Consider the following 20,010-nt stretch of genomic DNA (forward strand, 5'->3'; position numbering starts at 1 on the left):
TACCTGAGTGCAGTGTTAAAAAATATATAACTTTAACATGAGCTTTAATCAAAAAACCTGCACTATCTCCATACTGTTTTGAAAGGTGTAGAAGTAGCTGATGGGCTGTGGGTAGTCAATGAAATATTGAAGTCCTACCTATGAAAATTCTTCCATTCTTTTCTATATGAAAAATGTTTTATAAATTGTATAGTTATTCTAAAAAATCTAGATTTTATTATATACAATAAAAATGAATTGTTTTTTTAAATTACAACTATTTACTTTTGCTTATAGATCAAAGACTTCTAGTATGGATAAAAGTACTGGTAAGAATTCAGTTACTAAATAAAATTGTGGGCTATTGCCTGAAATGTCAACTTGTGTACAGGTAGTTCTTGGTAAATGATTGCTTCAGTCAGCAAATGTTTGAACTTATGACAATGTTGAAAAAATAGGTTTAAGACCGGTGTTCAAATTAATGACTGTTGCAGCATCTCCACAGTTACATGATTGTGATTTAGGTGCTTTGCAACTGGTGCACATTTATGATGAACACAACATTCTGGGATCACATGATCACCATTTGTGACCTTCAGAGCTGGCTTCTGACACTGGCAAAGTCAGTGAGAAAGCCGGCAGTAAGTTGCAAATCCTGGTTATGTGACATCACACATGATGGCTGATATTTTAAAGCCAGGCACAGTCACATGATGTTTCATTTAACAGTGGTATTGCCAGTGAGGTTATTAAATGAGGGCTACCTTTAGATGTGATATTCTTTCTGCAAAGTAATGGATGCTCATCTGTTTTAAATACATTAAAACATTTTATGCCTTCCAGAAAATACCTAAATTACTGATTTTTTTTTAGTTAGAATTAATCTTATTAAAAGTATTTAAAGATAGAGATATATTCTAGGCAGAGCTGCCCTCAACCTTTTGGACGCCCAGGATTGGTTCCGTAGAGGTTGGTTTTTCCACAGAAGGGGGCGTACCCAAATGGGGTTTCGCTTGCTTGTGCAACCTGGTTCCTGGACTGCAGTTCCTGGAAGATTTTCTGTTAAAAGATCTTCTGTAGAAAGATGGGATACTTGGGAGTTGGAATGAGGCAGGAATGTTGTCTTGAAAGTGGGTGTTGTTCTCTCCCATTCCAGTGATAGTTAAAGCTCTGAGATGTTTTGAATTCTTGGCTGGGAAGCAATCAAGTACATTTTGTATTCCATTGTATTTAGTATTTAATTTATGTAAATTCTTCAGTCAGGTAAATAACATTTTCTGTATTCATTATTTTCTCAGGTAATTTATCAGTGCAGTATGCAGTGACCGAAGATAAATGATAATAGATGATAATGGATGATAAAAGATAAATTGGCTGCATATGTAGTTGTGTGGAATCCGGCTGTGTAAAACACTGAGCATATCATGAATTAGAATTTAGGTTTATTTGTAAATCAAAATTATTGAGCATCCTTTGGAAGGCAGATACATAAAAAACAGAAGTAAAATGTCTTACAATGAAGCAGGAATATAAGCCAGAGAAAGAATTGATACCTCCAAGAATGGCATAGCTCTTAATGTTTATTAACTTTTGTACTGGGAACACTGAACTCTAGGTCAGGTCTGCACAAAGTGTTGAAGGGAAAGTGTCACATTGATAAAAGAAAAATTCTTATGGGCCACAAAGAAATACCAGAAGCACCAATTGGCTGTTCAGGGCCTAGCAGAACAACAAAGCATTGGAGCTGGCAGTGGCAGAGATGGTTCTAAATATATTACACTTTAAAAGCATCAGTGGGCTGAAAACAACACATGCTGTGCAGTCCTCTCTAGGTATTAATGTATGCTGAACACTCTAACCATGGAACGACAAAAAATCCCTTCCGGTGAATATATAGAAATGGAAGTTCTAATCTAGCAAAATAGATGCTAGGTTTTTTTTGTTGTTGTCAATGAGACATTCTAAAAGACGTGTAAAATTTATTGGGCAGATAATGTCCAGAACTATATTCTGGCTGTTACATGTATTATATTGATAAAAGTCCACATTTTTTAGGTTGTATTGATGCTTTATTCGTTTTGTGCATTCAGGCACCTTGACAATTGTTTTTAATCAGGAAGTTGAAGTGTACAAAGTAAAAGAGCCGGGGGGGGGGGCAATATTGACAGCCAAACAATTGTTCGATTATGGTTCAGATAAGTTATTTTGACAGCGACAGTGAAAGGCAGCTTATGGAGAATACTTTGCAGCATGAGTAAACATTAGTGATGGATGCTTTAAGCATAAAAAAAGCTGTTAAATAGAAGATCCTACACTAGTGTCTTCCACAGAGATAGATCCATATGGGACCTGAATATGACTACCTGCATTGTACTGATATAGAAAACAACTATATTTAAGGATATTCCATTTACTTAGTGGACAGAAGATGTTATGTTCATGCTCATCACCGTATTGTCGGATTTTAGATAAAAACCTGGAAGTGGGAGGAGATGTTTGTTTATTTCTCGCCTGTGCTAAAGGCTGCTGTTGGCAATAATATTTATATTTCTTAAGATATTATTTTTCTGCCTACTAGATTTAAACAGATACAGTAAACATCATTACTATTTATGTATGTTTATTCAGTAGTAAAAACAAAAATAAGCTTATTGAACAGGTTTCTTCCCTTTTTGTACTAAAACTGAAGTTAGATCGGACAGAGTAGGAAGATTTGTCTTTTCTATCCAAACTTACTTGTATAGAATTCCTGGTCATTTGTTATTATCAAGTGAATTTTGACACTACATATAATTGCCTTGATAATTTAATTATTAAAATCCTCTTTTTTAAAGAAACATTAGATTAGTATTTTGAATATTTTTGTTCTTTTATATTGTAGATAAGGGAAGTTATACTTTGTGGAAAGGGCAACTTTTAAACAAAGGAAAGCTTGTGTGTCATGCTGCTTTGATATCTGAAAAACGCCCGACGCTTCCCTGCAAACTGTAAGTATTCATAACCAGACTTGGAGTCAGTTTGAATTGGACTAGATTATCTAAAATTTTGAAAGACTAGAACATTCTAGTTCTGTGCATAATACTAGTAATTTTATTTTTACCTGCTAAAATACATTTCTAGCTTCCTTAGATCTCACTGCTCCCCAGGTTCTATACAAGATTCAAGAACAATTTATTAAGACAGAGTTCATTGAAGAACTTAATACAATAGCAAGCATATGTACACACTGGTAAATTTTACATCTTGCCCCCAGAATAGCTTCCTATAGAGGAAGGATATGCAATACAGGATCAACAAAAGTAGGAGAAGTACTATGTGATATACAGTCAACAATCAGTGATGCACTTGCAACTCCTATCAGTAAGCCTGGAAGGCATGTATATACAATGAATTAATCTGATGAACAACTTTTTGCTTAAGTGCAAGTCCCAATCTTACTTTGACTGTTCTATGTTGGCTCAGGAGGCCAATGCCCCATAGTCTAGAACCACTTGTTTATTGTTTTTTATCCCACTTCTGCAGAAAAGCAAGGTGGCACCCAGTTTTTCAGCACAATACCCCTATCAGATGTTCGTTAGACTGAGAGAAAGTGACTAGCCTGAAGGTCACCCTGTGAGCTTACACGGCTAAGGGTGGATTTGAAGCTGAGTGTTCCCAGTCCAAGTCCAGCATTATAAACTTTTATGCTTTTGTGGCTATATATGCAGTCTTCTCGCTGTTCTGGTCTTCGGGACTGTATGTGTGTGTGGGACTTCTAATTATGAATTAGTTTCTATGACATTGACCTAACTTACCTTAGTTAGGTGTAGATCCAATGATCTTTACCAGCTAGCATGCCTGCTTGAGATCTTAGCCTCCATCTCGGATTTCCAGGCACCCATTGTCAATTTTTGTTTTGCCTTTTCAGAAGAAGGATTCACAAATTTACCCGCATCAGTTGGTTTCTGTAGTTTCATCCCCAATCCATTGGTGGTTGTTAATCTTGTTATCTTGCATTCAAGAGCCCACAGTCATGTTTGCCTCAAACTGTCTTTCTGTCCACTGGGTCTTGCTACCCTCACATTTTCTACACAAACTTGGCTGCAACTTTTTTCTTAATTTGATTCTTGGTAAACAGTTAAGCTTTTTGCACAGTTCCAGATTTTCCTTTCAGGATATGAAAGGAAAAAAAAACCAGTTTTAAATAAACCAAAAGAGTAATGATTTTTTTCTTTTATCATTCCTAGTCCTCAAAAGCTTGATGTTGAAATGGTAATCAGCTTTGAAAATTTGGCACAGAAATTATCATCACGAGTGTTGTCTAAAGAAACTTATTTGGGAGAAAGGGAAGGTAAGAGCTTTTTCTAAGTTTAGGAAAGCAAGGATAGAAATGTAAACAAATTGTTTAATAAGCAAAACACTTAGCTTTTGTCGGCCAAACTGCCGACATCAGAGTAAGAAGAGGAGTTCCGGGAGTTTGCTTATATAGCCGGTTGCTTTTGCACCCTGCTCATTGAGCAGGTCACCGGTCTGTTCACCTCAATCGGCCACAACGTTCCTAATAGTCCCTCATCTCTTTGCATACTTATGGAATTGAGAGTTGTTTTCTTGCTTGTGGTCGCTCTCCTGGCGCCCGTGTAAATGCCAGGGGGGCGGTTATCCAGCGCTCTTGTTTCGTGTCTCTCCCCCCCCCCCTTTCTTTGGTTGAACCGGAGCCTCTGTTTCAAGCTCTAACGCAAGGGACGTCGTGGATTAATCCTTCCTGGGGATCGCCGTTGTAGCGATCTAATACAAGGCACGTCCAAGATCTAATACAGGGCACGTTGTACATTCATCCTTCCTGAGGATTGCCGTTGTTCTGCCTGTAGCCACGCTATTCAAATCCTGCAAGGAGCGGACTTGTTGCGCCTGTCGTGAGTCATGGTGCCGTTCTAACATGCACACACCCAGGATTTGCATTTTTAGTCTTATTAAGTGTGTGTGTGTGTTTGTGTGTGTGTATCCATCCTTAACAAGACTAAAAATGTGAATCCTGGTTGTATACACACACACACACAGAGAGAGAGAGAGAGAGAGAGAGAGAGAGAGAGAGAGAGAGAGAGAGAGAGAGAGAGAGATCAAGGAATCCTAACAGTGTTGCTGCTGCTAGGATTCACAGAACATTTAACTGAAAAAAAGTATTTCCTCCAAATTAGAAAACAAGTTTTTCTTTATTTGATGGGATGTGGAATGGAGATGTACTTTCAAATTCTTTAGTTCATCTGAAGATCAAGAGAATGGGAAGAAAATTCACACTTTTCTCTCTTCACCAATTCCATTATATTCCATTATACTGTTATGTAAAATAAGACCAGATTTCAGTTAAGTCCATTGAGTTTTAATTTGGAGATCAGCAATTAGGTGTACTTATTTCCAGCAACAGAGAAAGCTGCAGTGAGGCACAGTCTAGTTACAGGTCCTTAATTACAATCTTTAGCCTTATTTAGTTGTGTCTCATTGATAGCAATCAGATGAGAATGCCTTCCTCACAGTGTAATGGGCTGCCTAGATCCATATTGCTTCACTTCTAAACTCTAACCACTAGGTCAGTCCATTCAGTAAGTAGTGACTATCATTGCCTTTTATACTGTCTAGAGCAGGGGTCCCTAGCCCCCGGTCCGGGGATCAGCATTGGTCCGCAGCATGCCAGAAACTGGGCAAACAAGCAAAGCCCCATCTGCAGGATGCAGGCAGCAGGTGAAACCATGCCCCTTCCGGTCCTCAGAAAAACCTCTCCACAGAAGCAGTCCCTGGTGCCCAAAAGGTTGGGGGCCTCTGGTCTAGAAGAGAAAAAAAATCAGTAGACAACACTTCATTCAGCTGCATGGCTCAGTATGGCACGAAACACTTAAAACAATGTCATTTGAAACACCAGTTTTGTTTAGGCTTAAAATGTTCTAGGTGGCTCTTTTGAATTCAAACCATTTTGAACACCTTAGTAATAATGTTGAGTTAGATTTTATACACTTTTTAAAAAAAAGAGAATTTCATGGAAGGGGAACTTCCCCAATCTCTTGTGGGATTAGAGAAGTGAGAAATGAGCCATTGTGAGCCAATATAATGTAGAACTCACCCTGGACAGTTCTTTCCAAAAATGAGTGGTTCCCCATTACTGAAGAGTACCTTCCTTCCAGTCCTATCATATTCAAGCAGATTTATTTATTTTGTTTGTTTGTTTGTTAAATTTATTCCAATAGAATTGCTTATTGAGGGATGAAAGGGGAGGGAAATTCTCTTGATGTGATGTTTTTTAGACATTGTACTAACTTTGTTCTCTAATGAGATGGCTTATTGACAGCTCTTTTTTTCTATATTCTCAGTGTTTAAGAATGGGATGTATTGTAGTCTGTTTGAAGTTGTGGAAAAGACTAGATCAGGAAGCAATTTGGAAGGTTTACTTCAGAAGCTAGAGACAGACAATCTGGTGAGTATAGATTTTTTCTGTGCTTTTGTATGCATATTTGGAAATTTCAAAACAACATGACCTGTTCTTTTTCAAATTGCAACATGAACAAAATCTGTTTTGTGCTATACTTTAATTCCATTGCTAATTTAAATGTCTTTTTTGTAGGTTATTTTAAAACCACTTGTAGATGGAGGATATCTCTTGCTGCTTTCTCCTTTTCAAATGGCTTCCCCATATGGTATGTAAATGCTATGTCTTTCTTGAGCAATTGCTTTGAGTAGTATTTTGCTACCTTTTAATGTTTATTTTCTCTTATTCCCTTCCCCCTTTAATCAGATAATCGAACAGGAAGGCCTCGGGTTTTGAAAGCATTGTTTCTATTTCGAAAGCCTAGAAATTTAGTGACTTCAGGTAATTTTTTCAGTATTTTTAATGTGGAGGTATGTCCATTGTTAATTATTGTTGTATTTCTGACACAGTAACAGTAATGCAAAGTTGCAGATCCAGCCTTGGATTATAGTGAAGCCAGACCTGATTTTCCATCTCTAAAGTACGCTGGAGTTCTAGTGGCCACCAATGCTAGCCCATCAGTGGGCACGAAGGAGAAAATTTGTTAACTATTATTGAAAGATTATAGCTGCAACTGACTTTTCTTAGAACCAGTGCACATTCATAATGTTTGGTACATTTGTTTGATAAAGCTGATGGTGGTAAAGCTCTTTGTACTAATAGATTGCAGTAAGGAAAAAAAATAATAGTCAAAATATTTTCTTATCTTTTCCTTTCCTTAAGGCCTGAGAAAAAAGTGGTGAATGAAATCTTGAAAGAGGCAAACCTAACTTAGTTAACTCCTATGAATATCTTTAAATGCTACATTTGCTGTATTTAAATGTGTCTAACTAGTTTGCTTACTATAAGCCAATCCCGTCATTTCTAAAGCAGCTTTCCTCCTTACGGAATTATGGGTATAATTTCCTGACTGAGAGGTATCCTTAGAATAAATCTGCAGTAAAGTCTTCATTTTATGAGAAAAGGGGATTACTTCCTAAAGTGGCTAGAATGCAGTGAATTTTATATGGAACACGTGAGGTATTGAACACTGATTCAAGAAAGGAGATAATCTCACCCTTTCTCCTACCTCAGATAGCAAGGAAGAACATGTTATCTACAATCTTAGTTGTCAATGAAAAGCAAAAGGAAGACAGAATCCAAGTGGATTTAGAAGAGGGAAGAAGTAAAGTTAAAGAGAAGGGTTTTTTTTTTTAAAAAAAAAAGTTTTGTCCTTGTAAGTCATTGCTAACTCCTAATGACTGCCTGGACTAGTTTCTGCAATTTTCTTGGCAAGTTTTTGGAAATGGCTGTTGTCCGCTTCCTGGGATGAAATGGTATCACTGACTTGAGATCATCCAGCCTTTATGCCTTCTTAAGGCGGATTAGAACTCATGGTCTTCAGTTTCCAGCCCTGATACCTTACCTTCATCAATGGCTCTCTGGGTCAAATTTGTTATATTAAAAATGCTTACTGGAATTAAAGTGGTAGACTAAATAAAGGCTGAGTGCATTGTGAATGATAAATTATCATTATAAGTAAATATCACATTCTCCACCCTGCTTTATCATAAGTTTATAAAAAGAAAATTTTGACATTTCAGAATTAACTCCCCTAAACTTCATATGTCTAGTAGAACAATCTCTCATAATTGTTACCTCGCAATTTATTAAAAAGAATTCTGTATCTAAGCTTTAATTAATATAACCACAAACTAAAATGGATATATTGATCGTTACAAAATTAATTACATAAAAGCAAATGATTCATGAAATAATTATACATTTCTTCAAGCTAATATTGCTGGCCACAGCACCAACATAAGTTATCCTTTTAATAATATCTATTGTAGGGATAAACACCAATACATTTCCAGTATATCTTCCTTCTTGTCACATTCATCTATCTGAGTAGTTTTTAGTTTTTGAAGTTGTAACTTTTTTCATATTTAATATGTTCTGAGCTGACCTACACTGTATCATAGGGCACTAATTTAGAAATAGCAAATATTTTAGCTGGTATCTTCTAAGAAAATATTTCTATATTGATCTTTTTTGTACATCTAAGAATACTTGTTTGATTAAGTTTCAGAATGAAATTATATAATTATAGCTACTAAACAAATGATATATTGATTATTTCACTGGCGTGTGTGTGGAAGTATGTATAAAATAAGCATGTATTAATATGACAACACAAATTGATGGATAGGTAAATTGAAAATACTTATAAGTGAAATTATGTGCTGTTAAATGGTACAGCATGTATTAATTAAAAGGCTTTATGTCCCTTCCAAAATTATTTCCAGAATCAGTGAGAATATTGCATTTAATAAAAACTAGCAACAAAATCAGACTTAAAATTCAGTCTTCCAGTAAAGCAGTAACAAATACTGGTATAAATAGCAATCCAATAAACAATCTATATCATAAGCATTTTTTTCACATTTTATATTATATGTATGCATATAATACAGAGGTTTGTCAAATTCTTGTTTGAAGTACTAAGTAGACTGTTAAAAAAGCACATTTTTCCATGTCTGCCATCCCCATTATCCTTCCTGATGAACATGTGAGAAATATCTCAGGTTCTTATCTTAAAATACAAGCAGAATAGGAATCCCAAGATAGATTTTGACCATGTTATGTTTCTTCAATGTAACCTGTTTTAGTTGCTATTAAGGTAAAATGTTGAGGGAGAAATGCATGTGTTAATTCCACTAAGCAAAGACAGATTGTGTAAGTTTATTCAGGGAAAGGTGGAAGGCATCGTATTGCTTACTGATTTTTTCCATTTTCCCTCTTTTTTAATCCCATTCTGAACGTAGTGCACAAAAATGATCACAAAAATGAGAATACATTGGTGTTGGATGAAACACATGAAGTTATACCAGAACTTCCAAGATTTATCCAGTCATTGCATTATGCATACTTACATTCTCGCAAAGATTCTAAGTCTGACTTGAATATTTTGATGGAAAAATATATAAACGACTATTTTAAACGATACAGTAAATATAAAGAATTTGTTTTATATCAATATAAAGGAAACTTGGATGAGAAAAAATTTCTGTATCCTGGACCTAAAAATAAATCCCATCTTGAGAGCTGTTTGCATTCCTATATTTTTGGTTCAGAAGTATACCAGATTCCTATTTCTAAACTGAAGAAAATAATGGACAGTAATAGAAAACCTCAGCAGTTCAGTCCTGTTTCAGATTATGAAGCTCTGGAAGATGAATCTGATTTTACAAGAAGAAAAGCTGGCAAAAGAAATGGATCAAAATATGGAAGTGTAGTTGCCAAAAGAAAGTCTGTTCACTCTGGAGATCGTGATAGAGGCAATATTGAAGATCTGATTAATTTAATTCATTATACAAAGAAGCATGTAGACAGAGAATCTGACTCAGAAGACAATAGAAATGAAAGCAGGCGGAAACGAAAATGTGGAAGTAAAGGAGAGAGTCCACAAAAGCAGTTAAAAATGAGCAATACATTAGAAAACTATGAAGGTAAGAATGCCTATTAACTGAAGAGTTTAGGAAAACATAAATCTAATTATAGCATGTTTCTTACACTTTGAATCTCAATGCAAATTAAAAATCGCTCATATTGAATGACTGCATTTTACATTCATACAGTTTTTATTGCTTGTATTAGTTATAAATTCAGCATTTTGGTTATGTGGATTGGCATTGGGCATATTCTATCAGTTTTTGTGGGTATGGAATCTGCAGTGCAGAAGATTTAACTCCCTGACATTTAAGTAAGTAAAAATCTACATGGAGTCAAGCCCCATTTCTGGCTATTGCATGGAAATGTTCATGTTGTCTTTCTGGCAATAATATACTCTAGTACAGGGGTGTCAAACTGCCGGCCCACGGGTCGGACGCATCATCTGGAAGCTGCGCCCACCCCATTGCTGACAATGGCAAAACCATCCTGATAGTTGCACGACGTCACGTGACGTCGCAAGTTTGACATGTCTGCTCTAGTAGTTTATGACTGTTGCCTTTTGGAGATTTTTTTTTAAAAATTCCCAGTCTAGTCAGCAAATGTGAGATTTCTTGGTGATCTCTCCTGTAGGTACTACCCAGGTCAGATTTCCTAGGCTTAGCTGTTCATTAAAAATATCCAAGCAAGTTTTTGGGCTTGAAAAACAGTATAAATGTAACTGCTGATATTTTATGCAAAGAGCACATTTTGTCATTGAACACTTTTTTCACTAGGCTGAAAATGTAGAATATTAGAAATGTGTTTTCTTGTGTGCGTCGTATCCATCAATTGATGAAGGGATAGTAGGAAGCTTTTAGCATAATATTTGTTTTTTCTGTATATTTTTACCCCTACCCCAGCTGGAATTTTAGATGAAAGAGCACCAGAATCACTTCTTTCGATGATAGCTGATCTTGGTGGGCGTGATACTGATTTGAGACAACAGAATGTTGCTGATCCTCCAATTACTGACCTATCTGGTGTTTTGAAATTACTTTCGGAAGTGCTTACAAATGCGGATTTTCAAACAGCAAGATTGATTAAACAGGCTTCACTAGAAAATTATTCAAAGCAAACAGTTGAATACAAGCCCACTTCACCAAAGATCAAGGAAGAACCTGAGCTTCCTAATACTACACATGAAGAAACGCAGTTCAAGGATCCCCAAAGTCCAGTCACACTAGAAAAAAGTGCAACATGTTTGCCTAATTCTTTCGATGCCTCCACTGTTGAAACAGATCCAGATCATATACTACCGTTAAAAGTAAGAATGTTTGTGTTTTGTAAATGTGTTGCAATTTTAACTTCAAGAGCAATTAAAAACTCACAGTTAACAAAATCAGAGGACAGATCAGATTAGTAAAGCTAAAAATAATTGGGTATCATGAAACTTTGCTATATTGAACAATTGTGTTATACTAGTTAATACCATTTTCAGTGGGAAAAAACTCAAATCTGAAGAACAAGTTAGTGACAGCTCCTTTTCTATATAATTACATGCATATGTGTGCCTTTGACAGTGTTGATTCCTAGTGGTGTTTGGACAAGTCACTGCCGTTTTCTTGACAATATTTCAGAAGTGGTTGCCGCTGACTGCTTTCGAGGGCTAAGAGAAAGTGACTGGCACAAAGTCATCCAGGTGGTTTTGTGCCTAAGGCCGGATTAGACCTCATACTCTCCCACTTTTCTAGCCTGTTGCCTTAACCACTACACCAAACTGGCTGTGCATATGACATTGTAGTTACTGTAGCACTGAGTTTCTTGTTACTACTTCAGTCTTGGAGCCTAGGTACATAAAAAATATTATTGTTCCTTTTTGGTGGAGACTTCTATTTCATTGGCAAAATCAGCTCATCTTAAGTGGCGGTTCTTTATTATTTTTTCTCCCCACTATTTGAGAGGCAGGAAGGAAGGTAGACTAGAAGACTTCACTGCTAAAACAATGTACCTTTATTCGCATAGTAAGCTGAATACTTTCCAAATTGGGGGGGCGGGAATCCAGTGCTTGAAATGGAGGCATTTGTAGGTAAGTTTAGGTAGTGAAACCAGACTGATGCAGAAATAGGGCAACATTAGAGCAGAATTCCTTTAGGAAGGATTGTATATAAGTGAATTGAACATAGCTACGTTTAGGCAGCTCTGTGGAAGATACCTGTCCAAAGCCCTGGTGATTCATTGCCAGTCATGTAGATATACACGGAACTAGATGAATCAATAATCTAACTCTGTATAAAGCACTTCCTGTTTGAAGTTCCATGTGGCTTGAATGCTGAATGTGTGAACATATTTACATCAGGATTGCCAGGAGTAGATTTAAAATAATGAGCATCTATAGAGAAGGTAACAAAATAGGCACAAGCAAAAGTTTGACTCGGGCTTATTATCTGGTTTGTTAATGTTTGTCTTGAGTGTTGAAGATGACTTTTTTACTCTCGTACTATTTGTGACTGCAGTTTGCGTTGGCTTTTTAGTCGGTAATGGGGAGTATTGCTGGCGCTATCACCAGGCTACAGTCTTGACAGTTGCTTTTCTTTTCTGTCTGAAAGTGATTTAATTCAAATGGTTCTTGAATTTCCTGAAAATAAGAGCTGCAGTAAATACAGATAGGGATATCACATTAGTGCTTAATTGATGATTTAAATTAATATAATACAAAAATATGTTAGTTTCTGAACAATGTATATTGAAATGATTAAAATTAACAGTGTAACATATTTGTGTATGTGTGTGTGTGTGTGTGTGTATAAATACATACCCTCATGGATGCACATGGACACAAACACATGCACTTACCATATGCTATATTAATATACATAGCATCATGTAATTAACAGATGAAATACTATGTCTTTATTTAGGAAACAAGCACAGGAAGCATAAGCAGCTTTGATGGTTGTACCAGTCCCTGTCCTAGCACACCCCTCGAACAGAATTATCATAGGCAGCATTCCAACTCAAACAATTCTGAGGCAACTGAAATACATTGGAAACTGATTCCCATCACAGGTGAGTAATAGGATAAGTATAGAGTTCAAATCTTTGTATCTTTTAGATATCCAGTTATAAGTATCATAAATGATATGGAATATTTTAAATAGTGTATTTTTTTATCTCCAGGCTATTCAGCTAGTTCATGACAGTTTACAACAGGCCGATCCCCACTTCTGTTAGTGGAGACTTTATTTGAGTCCTTTGTTTATATTGTTAGTTCCTGGAGACATTTTTTAAAATATACTATTTTGAATTTAGCTAAGGTGCTCTGCAGTACTCAGTTGAGATGGAACAATGGAATTCTATGACTGCGAAAGACACTCGGGTTATGAATGTCCTTTCATTGTATTAGTGCAGGAATAACGCTTTAATGTTGGGTGTAACACTGTCTAGATAGTTTGGAGGTTAATAATTTATTTTGGTATTTTCTTGCTATAGATGGTCAGCTGAACGTAACATGGCATTACAAGTAACGAGCCATCATGAATACATATGCAACTAGGGACATAACAAAACTTACAAAAGATGAAAAAAGTTACATAGTTTCTAGGGTAGCGGTTGTTCTATTCCATAGTAAAAGAAGAAACTGGATTATGTGACAAGTTCAAGACTAGCATGTTTAATTATTTTCCTTTAGAATGAAATTGAACCAATATTTATTCTACTGGTGGGGTAATTTTTGATAAGAGTTTTTGAATTAATGGCTTAATTGTCTGGATTTGGTCTGCAGATTACTAAATAGTTTTTGTGATCTAAATCACTACATGTCATACCTATTGTACTTATTTAAGATAATGGGGGAACTCAGCAGAACATTTATAGATAAGTTCTGTTCTAATAATGTTGTAAACACTGTATTGAATTCAGGACTGCCAAAAAACTTGGCTCTAAAAATATTTTTAAAAATGAGATTTCTCTAACAGTTCATTTTAACCTGTTTCTTAAAAAAATTCTGGAGCTGTGTAAAATCATGGTTATACTAGTTTATGCAAAGAAAGGTTATATAAATTCTTCTGAGGCTAATTTCTCAAGGGTTCTTTTTAAAATGTAATTTGTTCAACAGGATGCCATTTTTAAAATTGCTATATAACATTAATTTGAAGTCCAGTTTTCTTCTAAAATATTGTATTGCTACTAAGAGATAAAACTTAGCAGCACTGTATTATGCTATTTCTGGATCTACTTGCTTTTAGTGGTGATTTCCACATTTAGTTTTAGAGACTAAATGCAAACTGTTATCTCTGTGTCTTTTTCAATGAACAATGTGAAATTATTGAAGTCATATGGGTGTGGAAGCAGCAGTAGCATGGTTGGGTAGCTCAAGCCTCTAGTACACCAGAAATGATTAACACAGGAATTTCCAGTCTGCTGGTTCTTGCAGTGTTTATAGGTATAATCAATTCTGGAATTCAAATCTTGAATGAAAAGGCAATTCCATGAGATCCAAAGATACTTGAAATTAATAATTAATACTTTTATATTCTCTGACATGGGCTAATTATTTTAATTGGTTTATAGAACAAAAAGTGTGAAAGGATGTACTTTATATATATTGAGAAACTCTAAACTTGCTAACTGCTGCTCTCCCTCAGGAGGGGTAGGAAGAGTTCCTGAGGATCAACTGAGAAAGCATGGAGATAACCAAACAGGTGAGAAGGATGGTCTTTACTGCATATGCCCATTGCTATCCAGGTGGCTAAAAAAGTAGCCTGTTCTCAGCATTAAGTTTTGGGGAGACTGTAAAACCAAACAGTTTTACACATAATTGCGGAAATTAATCCACTGAAGCAAGTATATTCGGAATTTGAATCTTGAGAAATGCAGCCCACTTAAAGTACCCATGCTCATTCTTGTACTTGTGGCATGTCTCTTCATCATACATGGTGCAGTGGTCCCGTTTAAAACAGTCTTTGTAATCACATAGTTTTTGGAGATTATTTTGGGATGTGGTACCTATTTATCTGCTTGCATTTGCCTGCTTTTGAACTGCTAGGTTAGCAGGAGCTGGGGCAAGGACAGGAGCTCTCCCTGTTATATGGTGCTTGGTCTTTCCAGCCGGCAAGCCTGTGTCTTACTGAGCCATTATGCTGCCCCCCTCTTATCACATTGATAAATAAATATTTGGCAGTTTGGTTACTGTCACTTGGGAAATACTTCTATTTGAAAAAAAAACCCCAATGTTCTTAGTCATAATATGGGAAGAAATAAAATATAGATGTTTCTTACCTGTTTGCATTTGGGGGAAGAAGCAATTTTTACCTAGTTGAAGTAATAGTACTGATATTTGTATATTTGTGATATTTGGAAATAAGATAATTTTTAGTTAGATGTGTATCTGAATATTTTACATTTGCATTGATCCTCAACACTAGAATTTGGTTCTTAATGTGCTATCATAATTGAGCTTTTACTAATAAAACTCCCTTAATTGCTTAATTTTATTAAGATTTTGAATATTTATTAATTTTGAAAATTCGCCAGTCATTTTGCTTTCTATGTACTAGATCAGCGGCTCCCAACCTTTTTCTATACCCCACACCCCTAGAATGCTTCTGATATATTCTTGCACCCCTTACAAAAGTTTGAAATAATGGCAACAAATTATACATATACACTAATTTTGAAAACCCAAGTTTTTGCACCCCCTGGAATATCGTTTCACACCCCTGGTTGGGAACCCCTGTATTAGGTCACGTTAACTATAAAGTATAAATGTGAGTAAAATAGTTTGAGAACAGAATAACAAGATTTGGAAGGGACCTTGAAGGTTTTCTAGTCTAACCCCTTGCTCAGGCATAAAACCCTATACCATTTCAAACAAATAGTTGTTGAATCGCTTATTAAACACTTCCAGTGTTGGAGCATTCACAACTTCTGGAGGCAGGTTGTTCCACTGATTAATTGTTCTAACTGTCAGGAAATTTGGGTTGATTTTCTCCTTGATTAGTTTTCATCCATTGCTTCTCCTGTTCGGGTGCTTTGAAGAATAGGTTGACTCTTTAGGGCAATCCCTTCGATATTGGAACTTTTAATTAAACTAGACATACACAATTTCAGCACTGTACTTTATATGTTTTAGTCTCCAGTCCCTTAAATCATCTTTGTTGCTCTTCTCTGCACTTTCTAGAGCAGGTGTGTCATGTGACGTGTTGTGATGTATTGTGACTTTTTTTCCCATTGCCGGCAGTGGGGTGGGTGCAGTTTCGGCATGACGCATCTGGCCCATGGGCCGGCAATTTGACACCCCTGTTAAAGAGTCTCAAATCTTGTTAAGAGTCTTGAGTTTCATGATCTTGTTGACATAATATAAATATGTTGTTGTTAGCTGCAAAGTCGTGTCCGACCCATCGCGACCCCATGGACAACGTTCCTCCAGGCCTTCCTGTCCTCTACCAACTTCTGGAGTCAATATAAATATAATATAATTCATTTAAAACTGTATTTTTAGCAACGACTTTCTGTGGAATTTCCAAATTGCATATCACATTCATCTTAGTTTATTTCCCTCTAAAGTTCAGACATAGAGTATAGAAAATTTTTCCTGGATTTAGCCAGTCACACAGTGGTCTATCAGTGTTTTTAAAGAGCCTCTCGAGCAAGGAGAAGAAAGAAATTGTTTCCTCTCTTGTTTCCCAGCATCTGATGTTTAAATTATGCTGCCAATGCTCCTGGAGATAGCAAGCATCCTTCAAGATTAATGTCCAATTGATAGTCTGATTCTACATTAATGTGTTTAGTTCCTATTTATGTTGGTGGCCATCACCAAATCTGACAGTGAATTGCAGTTTAATTATGCTTTGAATAAAGAAATACTTCCTTTTATCTGTTCTGAAACTCGGCTTTTAGAAGTAATAACTAAAGGCAGGGCTTTTTTCTCATAGAACGCTCAGAACGGAGTTCCAGCACCTTTTTTTGGATGGAACCTTGTAGGGTAGGCAAGGTAGGTTGTATGACGTGTGAGTTCCGGCACCTTTTTCTTTTACAAAAAAGCACTGTCTAAAGGTATTCCTTGACTTATAATTGATCCCAGAATTATGGTTGGAAGGGGGTCACTGTACCTGATTTTATGACTCTTGTGACAATTGTTAAGTGAACGCCTTGATTATTAAACAAATAAATTATACCCAATGGGCACTTTTTGCTGAAAACCAGAAGTAAACTCTGAAAACTGGCAAAAAAATCATGGTTATGTGACTGCAGGTTGCTGCAAACAGCTGTAAATGTGAGCTGGTTGACAAATGTTCAAAATGTGATCATGTGACCATCGGGGTGTGTTTATAAGTAGCTCTTAAGAAATTGTGGCTAAGAACTACTTGCACAAGTTACAAGTTTATGAAGAAGGGAGAGAATATTATTTTGATCCTCATATGGACAGCTAGCCATTTCTTCCTTTCTACTTCTGCTTTAAGAAATGCTACAGTATTGTATAAGAGTTATTATCGTCAGATCTACCTGATCTTGTTATTGCATTTCTTTGCATCTTTTTGAGCTCTAAAACAGGGCTTTTCAACCGGTGGTACGCATACCACTAGTGGTACGCGAGTACCTGGCTGGTGGTACGCTGCATCGCCTTCCTCCCCCCACTTCTCCCCCCCGCGCTCCGCTCCTTCCTAGCTCACTTGCTGCCCAAAAGCATGCTGCCTGCAGTAACCCTACAGATGGCGCTCGCAGGTGCAGAGCGAGACCCCGCCCTCCCCAGGTACTTGTTGTGCAGCAACCGGATTGACTTCTGATCGGCGCTTCTTCGGGGCACACGTGCCCGGGAAGGCGCGTCAGAGTCCCAGGTACCGGTAAGGTGATCGGCCTGCTCCTCCCCCATCACCTGCCAGCCCCGGGAGAGCCCTGTGTGAGCGCCTCGCTGGCCGCCAACCCCTGCCTTTTGAGCAGGAGCGACCTTGCCCTACTTGCCCTTGGCCACCTCCGCGGGTGCCACTCTAGCGTGGAGAGGGAGAGGCCAGTCCCCGTTAGGCCTGCCAGACCCGGGAGAGCCCCGTGCGAGCGCCTTGCTGGCTGCCAAACCCTGCCTTTCAAGCAGGAGCGACTGTCAAGCCCCGGGCTCGACAACCGAGGGAGGGGATCTGCACTACCTGGCCTGCCAGCCGCTCATTGCTCCGCTGGGAGGCTGAGACTCTGGATTTGAGCCGCTGACCAGAGGAGAACACCGCTGATCATCTGGGAGGCTGGGACTCCGGATCCCATGCCACCTGCCAGCTGGAAGTCCCGGCAGGTGGCCCTGCTGCCACTGAACAGCGCAGGTGGTTTCTGAGCAGCGCCGGCCTCTGAGCAGGCACAGGTGACTTTGATGCGCCCCGCGTGGGCGGCCTCCAAGCGTCCCACGTGGGTGATTTCCAAGCAGCACCGGCTTCTGAGAGGGCGCGGGTGGCCTCCAAGCGCCCCACACAGGTGGCTTCCGAGCGGCATTGGCCTCTGAGCGGGCACAGGTGGCTTCCGATGCACCCTGCATGGGCGGCCTCCAAGCGGCCTGCGCGATGGCTTCTGAGCGTCACTGGCTTTGAGTGGGTGCGGGTGGCTTCCGATGCACCCTGCACAGGCAGCCTCTAAGCGTCCCGTGCGGGTGGTTAGCGGATGGCACTGGCTTGTGAGTGGGCGCGGACGGCCTCCAAGCGCCCCGTGCGGGTGGTTTCCGAGCGGCGGCAGCTTTTGAGTGGGCACGGGCAGCCTCCAAGTGGCCTGCGTGAGTGGCTTCTGAGCGGGCGCTGGTGGCTTCCGATGCACCCCGTGCGGCCAGTCTCCAAGTGCCCCACACTGGCTTCCGAGCGCCTCCGGTTTCCGAGCGCCCCGCAAGCGAGTGGAAAGGAAGCAAGTGAGCGAGGCGGGAGTGCAAGTACAGCTGAGCCATGCTTCTCCGTGCTGTTTTGCTGTTTTTTGCAAAGTTGCCCTGGGTCGGTGGAAAAGCCTCCAGTCTCCCCGCTGCAAGCGTGGGAAGCACCAGAGCTCCTGATGAACCGTGTTTAAGGGAAAGAGAGCCGAGCTTGACCTATGGGGCTGGGCTGTTTCTGCTTTTCCTTTGCAATTTGGTAGAATAACAGCAATAATAAAAGTTCTTGCATGATTTCCAGACATTTCCTCTCCGTGCCCACCCCACTCCATCCCAAGAAGCAGTATTTGTAGTTTGGACTAGCAGGCTGCTTGGCTGCTCTCCTCCTTTGCTCACAGAGCGCACGCGCTGCCATTTGCAAAAGATGGAGCCCCTGCGGTTTTGCATTGCAAGGAGATTATTTCACCCGAAGGAAGGGTGACTTGGTGGCGATTCAAATTTGTCTCCCTTCCTTTGGAGGAGGGAGAAAAGCATTGCTCTCTTCCTTCAGGCGGGTGAAAATTAACTTGTTAACAGTAGCAGTGCGGCCAGAAATGGGCATCTCTCGACAGTGCTGGGGAGTGCTATGGGAAGAACGATGTACACAGAGGATCAGGAACGCTGGGCTCTGGTAGGGGAAAAATGACGGAGAAGTAGCCAGTTCGTAATGTACGTGCCTGAAAATGGGAGATGGGCAGGTTGTGTGAGGTGTAGTTTGGACTAGCAGGTTGCTTGGAAGGGAGGGAGGGAGGAAGGGAAGGGAAGGGAAAGGGAAGGAAGGAAGGAAGGGAGAGAGGGAAGGAGGAAGAGACAAAGAGGGAAGGGTGGAAGGGGAAGGACAATGAGAGGGAGGGAGGGAATGGAAGGGATGGAGGGAAGGAAGAAAGGAAGGAGGGGAAGGACAATGAGGGAGGGAGAGACAATGGAAGGGATGGAGGGAAGGAGGAAGAGACAGGGAAGGAAGGAAGGGGAAGGACAATGAGGGAGGGAGAGAATGGAAGGGATGGAGGGAAGGAGGAAGAGACAAGGAAGGAGGGGAATGACAATGAGAGGGAGGGAGAGACAATGGAAAGGATGGAGGGAAGGAAGAAAGGAAGGAGGGGAAGGACAATGAGGGAGGGAGAGACAATGGAAGGGATGGAGGGAAGGAGGAAGAGAGGGAAGGAAGGAAGGGGAAGGACAATGAGAGGGAGGGAGAGAATGGAAGGGATGGAGGGAAGGAGGAAGAGAGAAGGAAGGAGGGGAAGGACAATGA

At 39.1% G+C, this 20,010-nt stretch overlaps 1 protein-coding gene across 4 annotated transcripts in view; it reads left to right on the top strand.

Moving 5' to 3' along the window:
• The window catches only part of TASOR (transcription activation suppressor), a 45,761-nt gene that overhangs the window by 12,973 nt on the left and 12,778 nt on the right, over positions 1 to 20,010 (top strand). For 2 of the 4 annotated variants that reach the window (XM_083352658.1, XM_083352661.1), the window contains exons 8-17: positions 277 to 308; positions 2,861 to 2,966; positions 4,206 to 4,309; positions 6,318 to 6,421; positions 6,569 to 6,641; positions 6,740 to 6,814; positions 9,280 to 9,963; positions 10,807 to 11,210; positions 12,805 to 12,952; positions 14,530 to 14,586. In XM_083352658.1, the coding sequence (XP_083208784.1) occupies positions 277 to 308; positions 2,861 to 2,966; positions 4,206 to 4,309; positions 6,318 to 6,421; positions 6,569 to 6,641; positions 6,740 to 6,814; positions 9,280 to 9,963; positions 10,807 to 11,210; positions 12,805 to 12,952; positions 14,530 to 14,586 (1,787 nt within the window). The remainder of the gene's footprint in view (positions 1 to 276; positions 309 to 2,860; positions 2,967 to 4,205; positions 4,310 to 6,317; positions 6,422 to 6,568; positions 6,642 to 6,739; positions 6,815 to 9,279; positions 9,964 to 10,806; positions 11,211 to 12,804; positions 12,953 to 14,529; positions 14,587 to 20,010) is intronic. The other 2 variants (XM_083352659.1, XM_083352660.1) reach the window with 2 other exon arrangements.

This window comes from Vipera ursinii (genome assembly GCF_947247035.1).
Source record: "Vipera ursinii genome assembly, chromosome: 2".
Lineage (NCBI taxonomy): Eukaryota > Metazoa > Chordata > Lepidosauria > Squamata > Viperidae > Vipera > Vipera ursinii.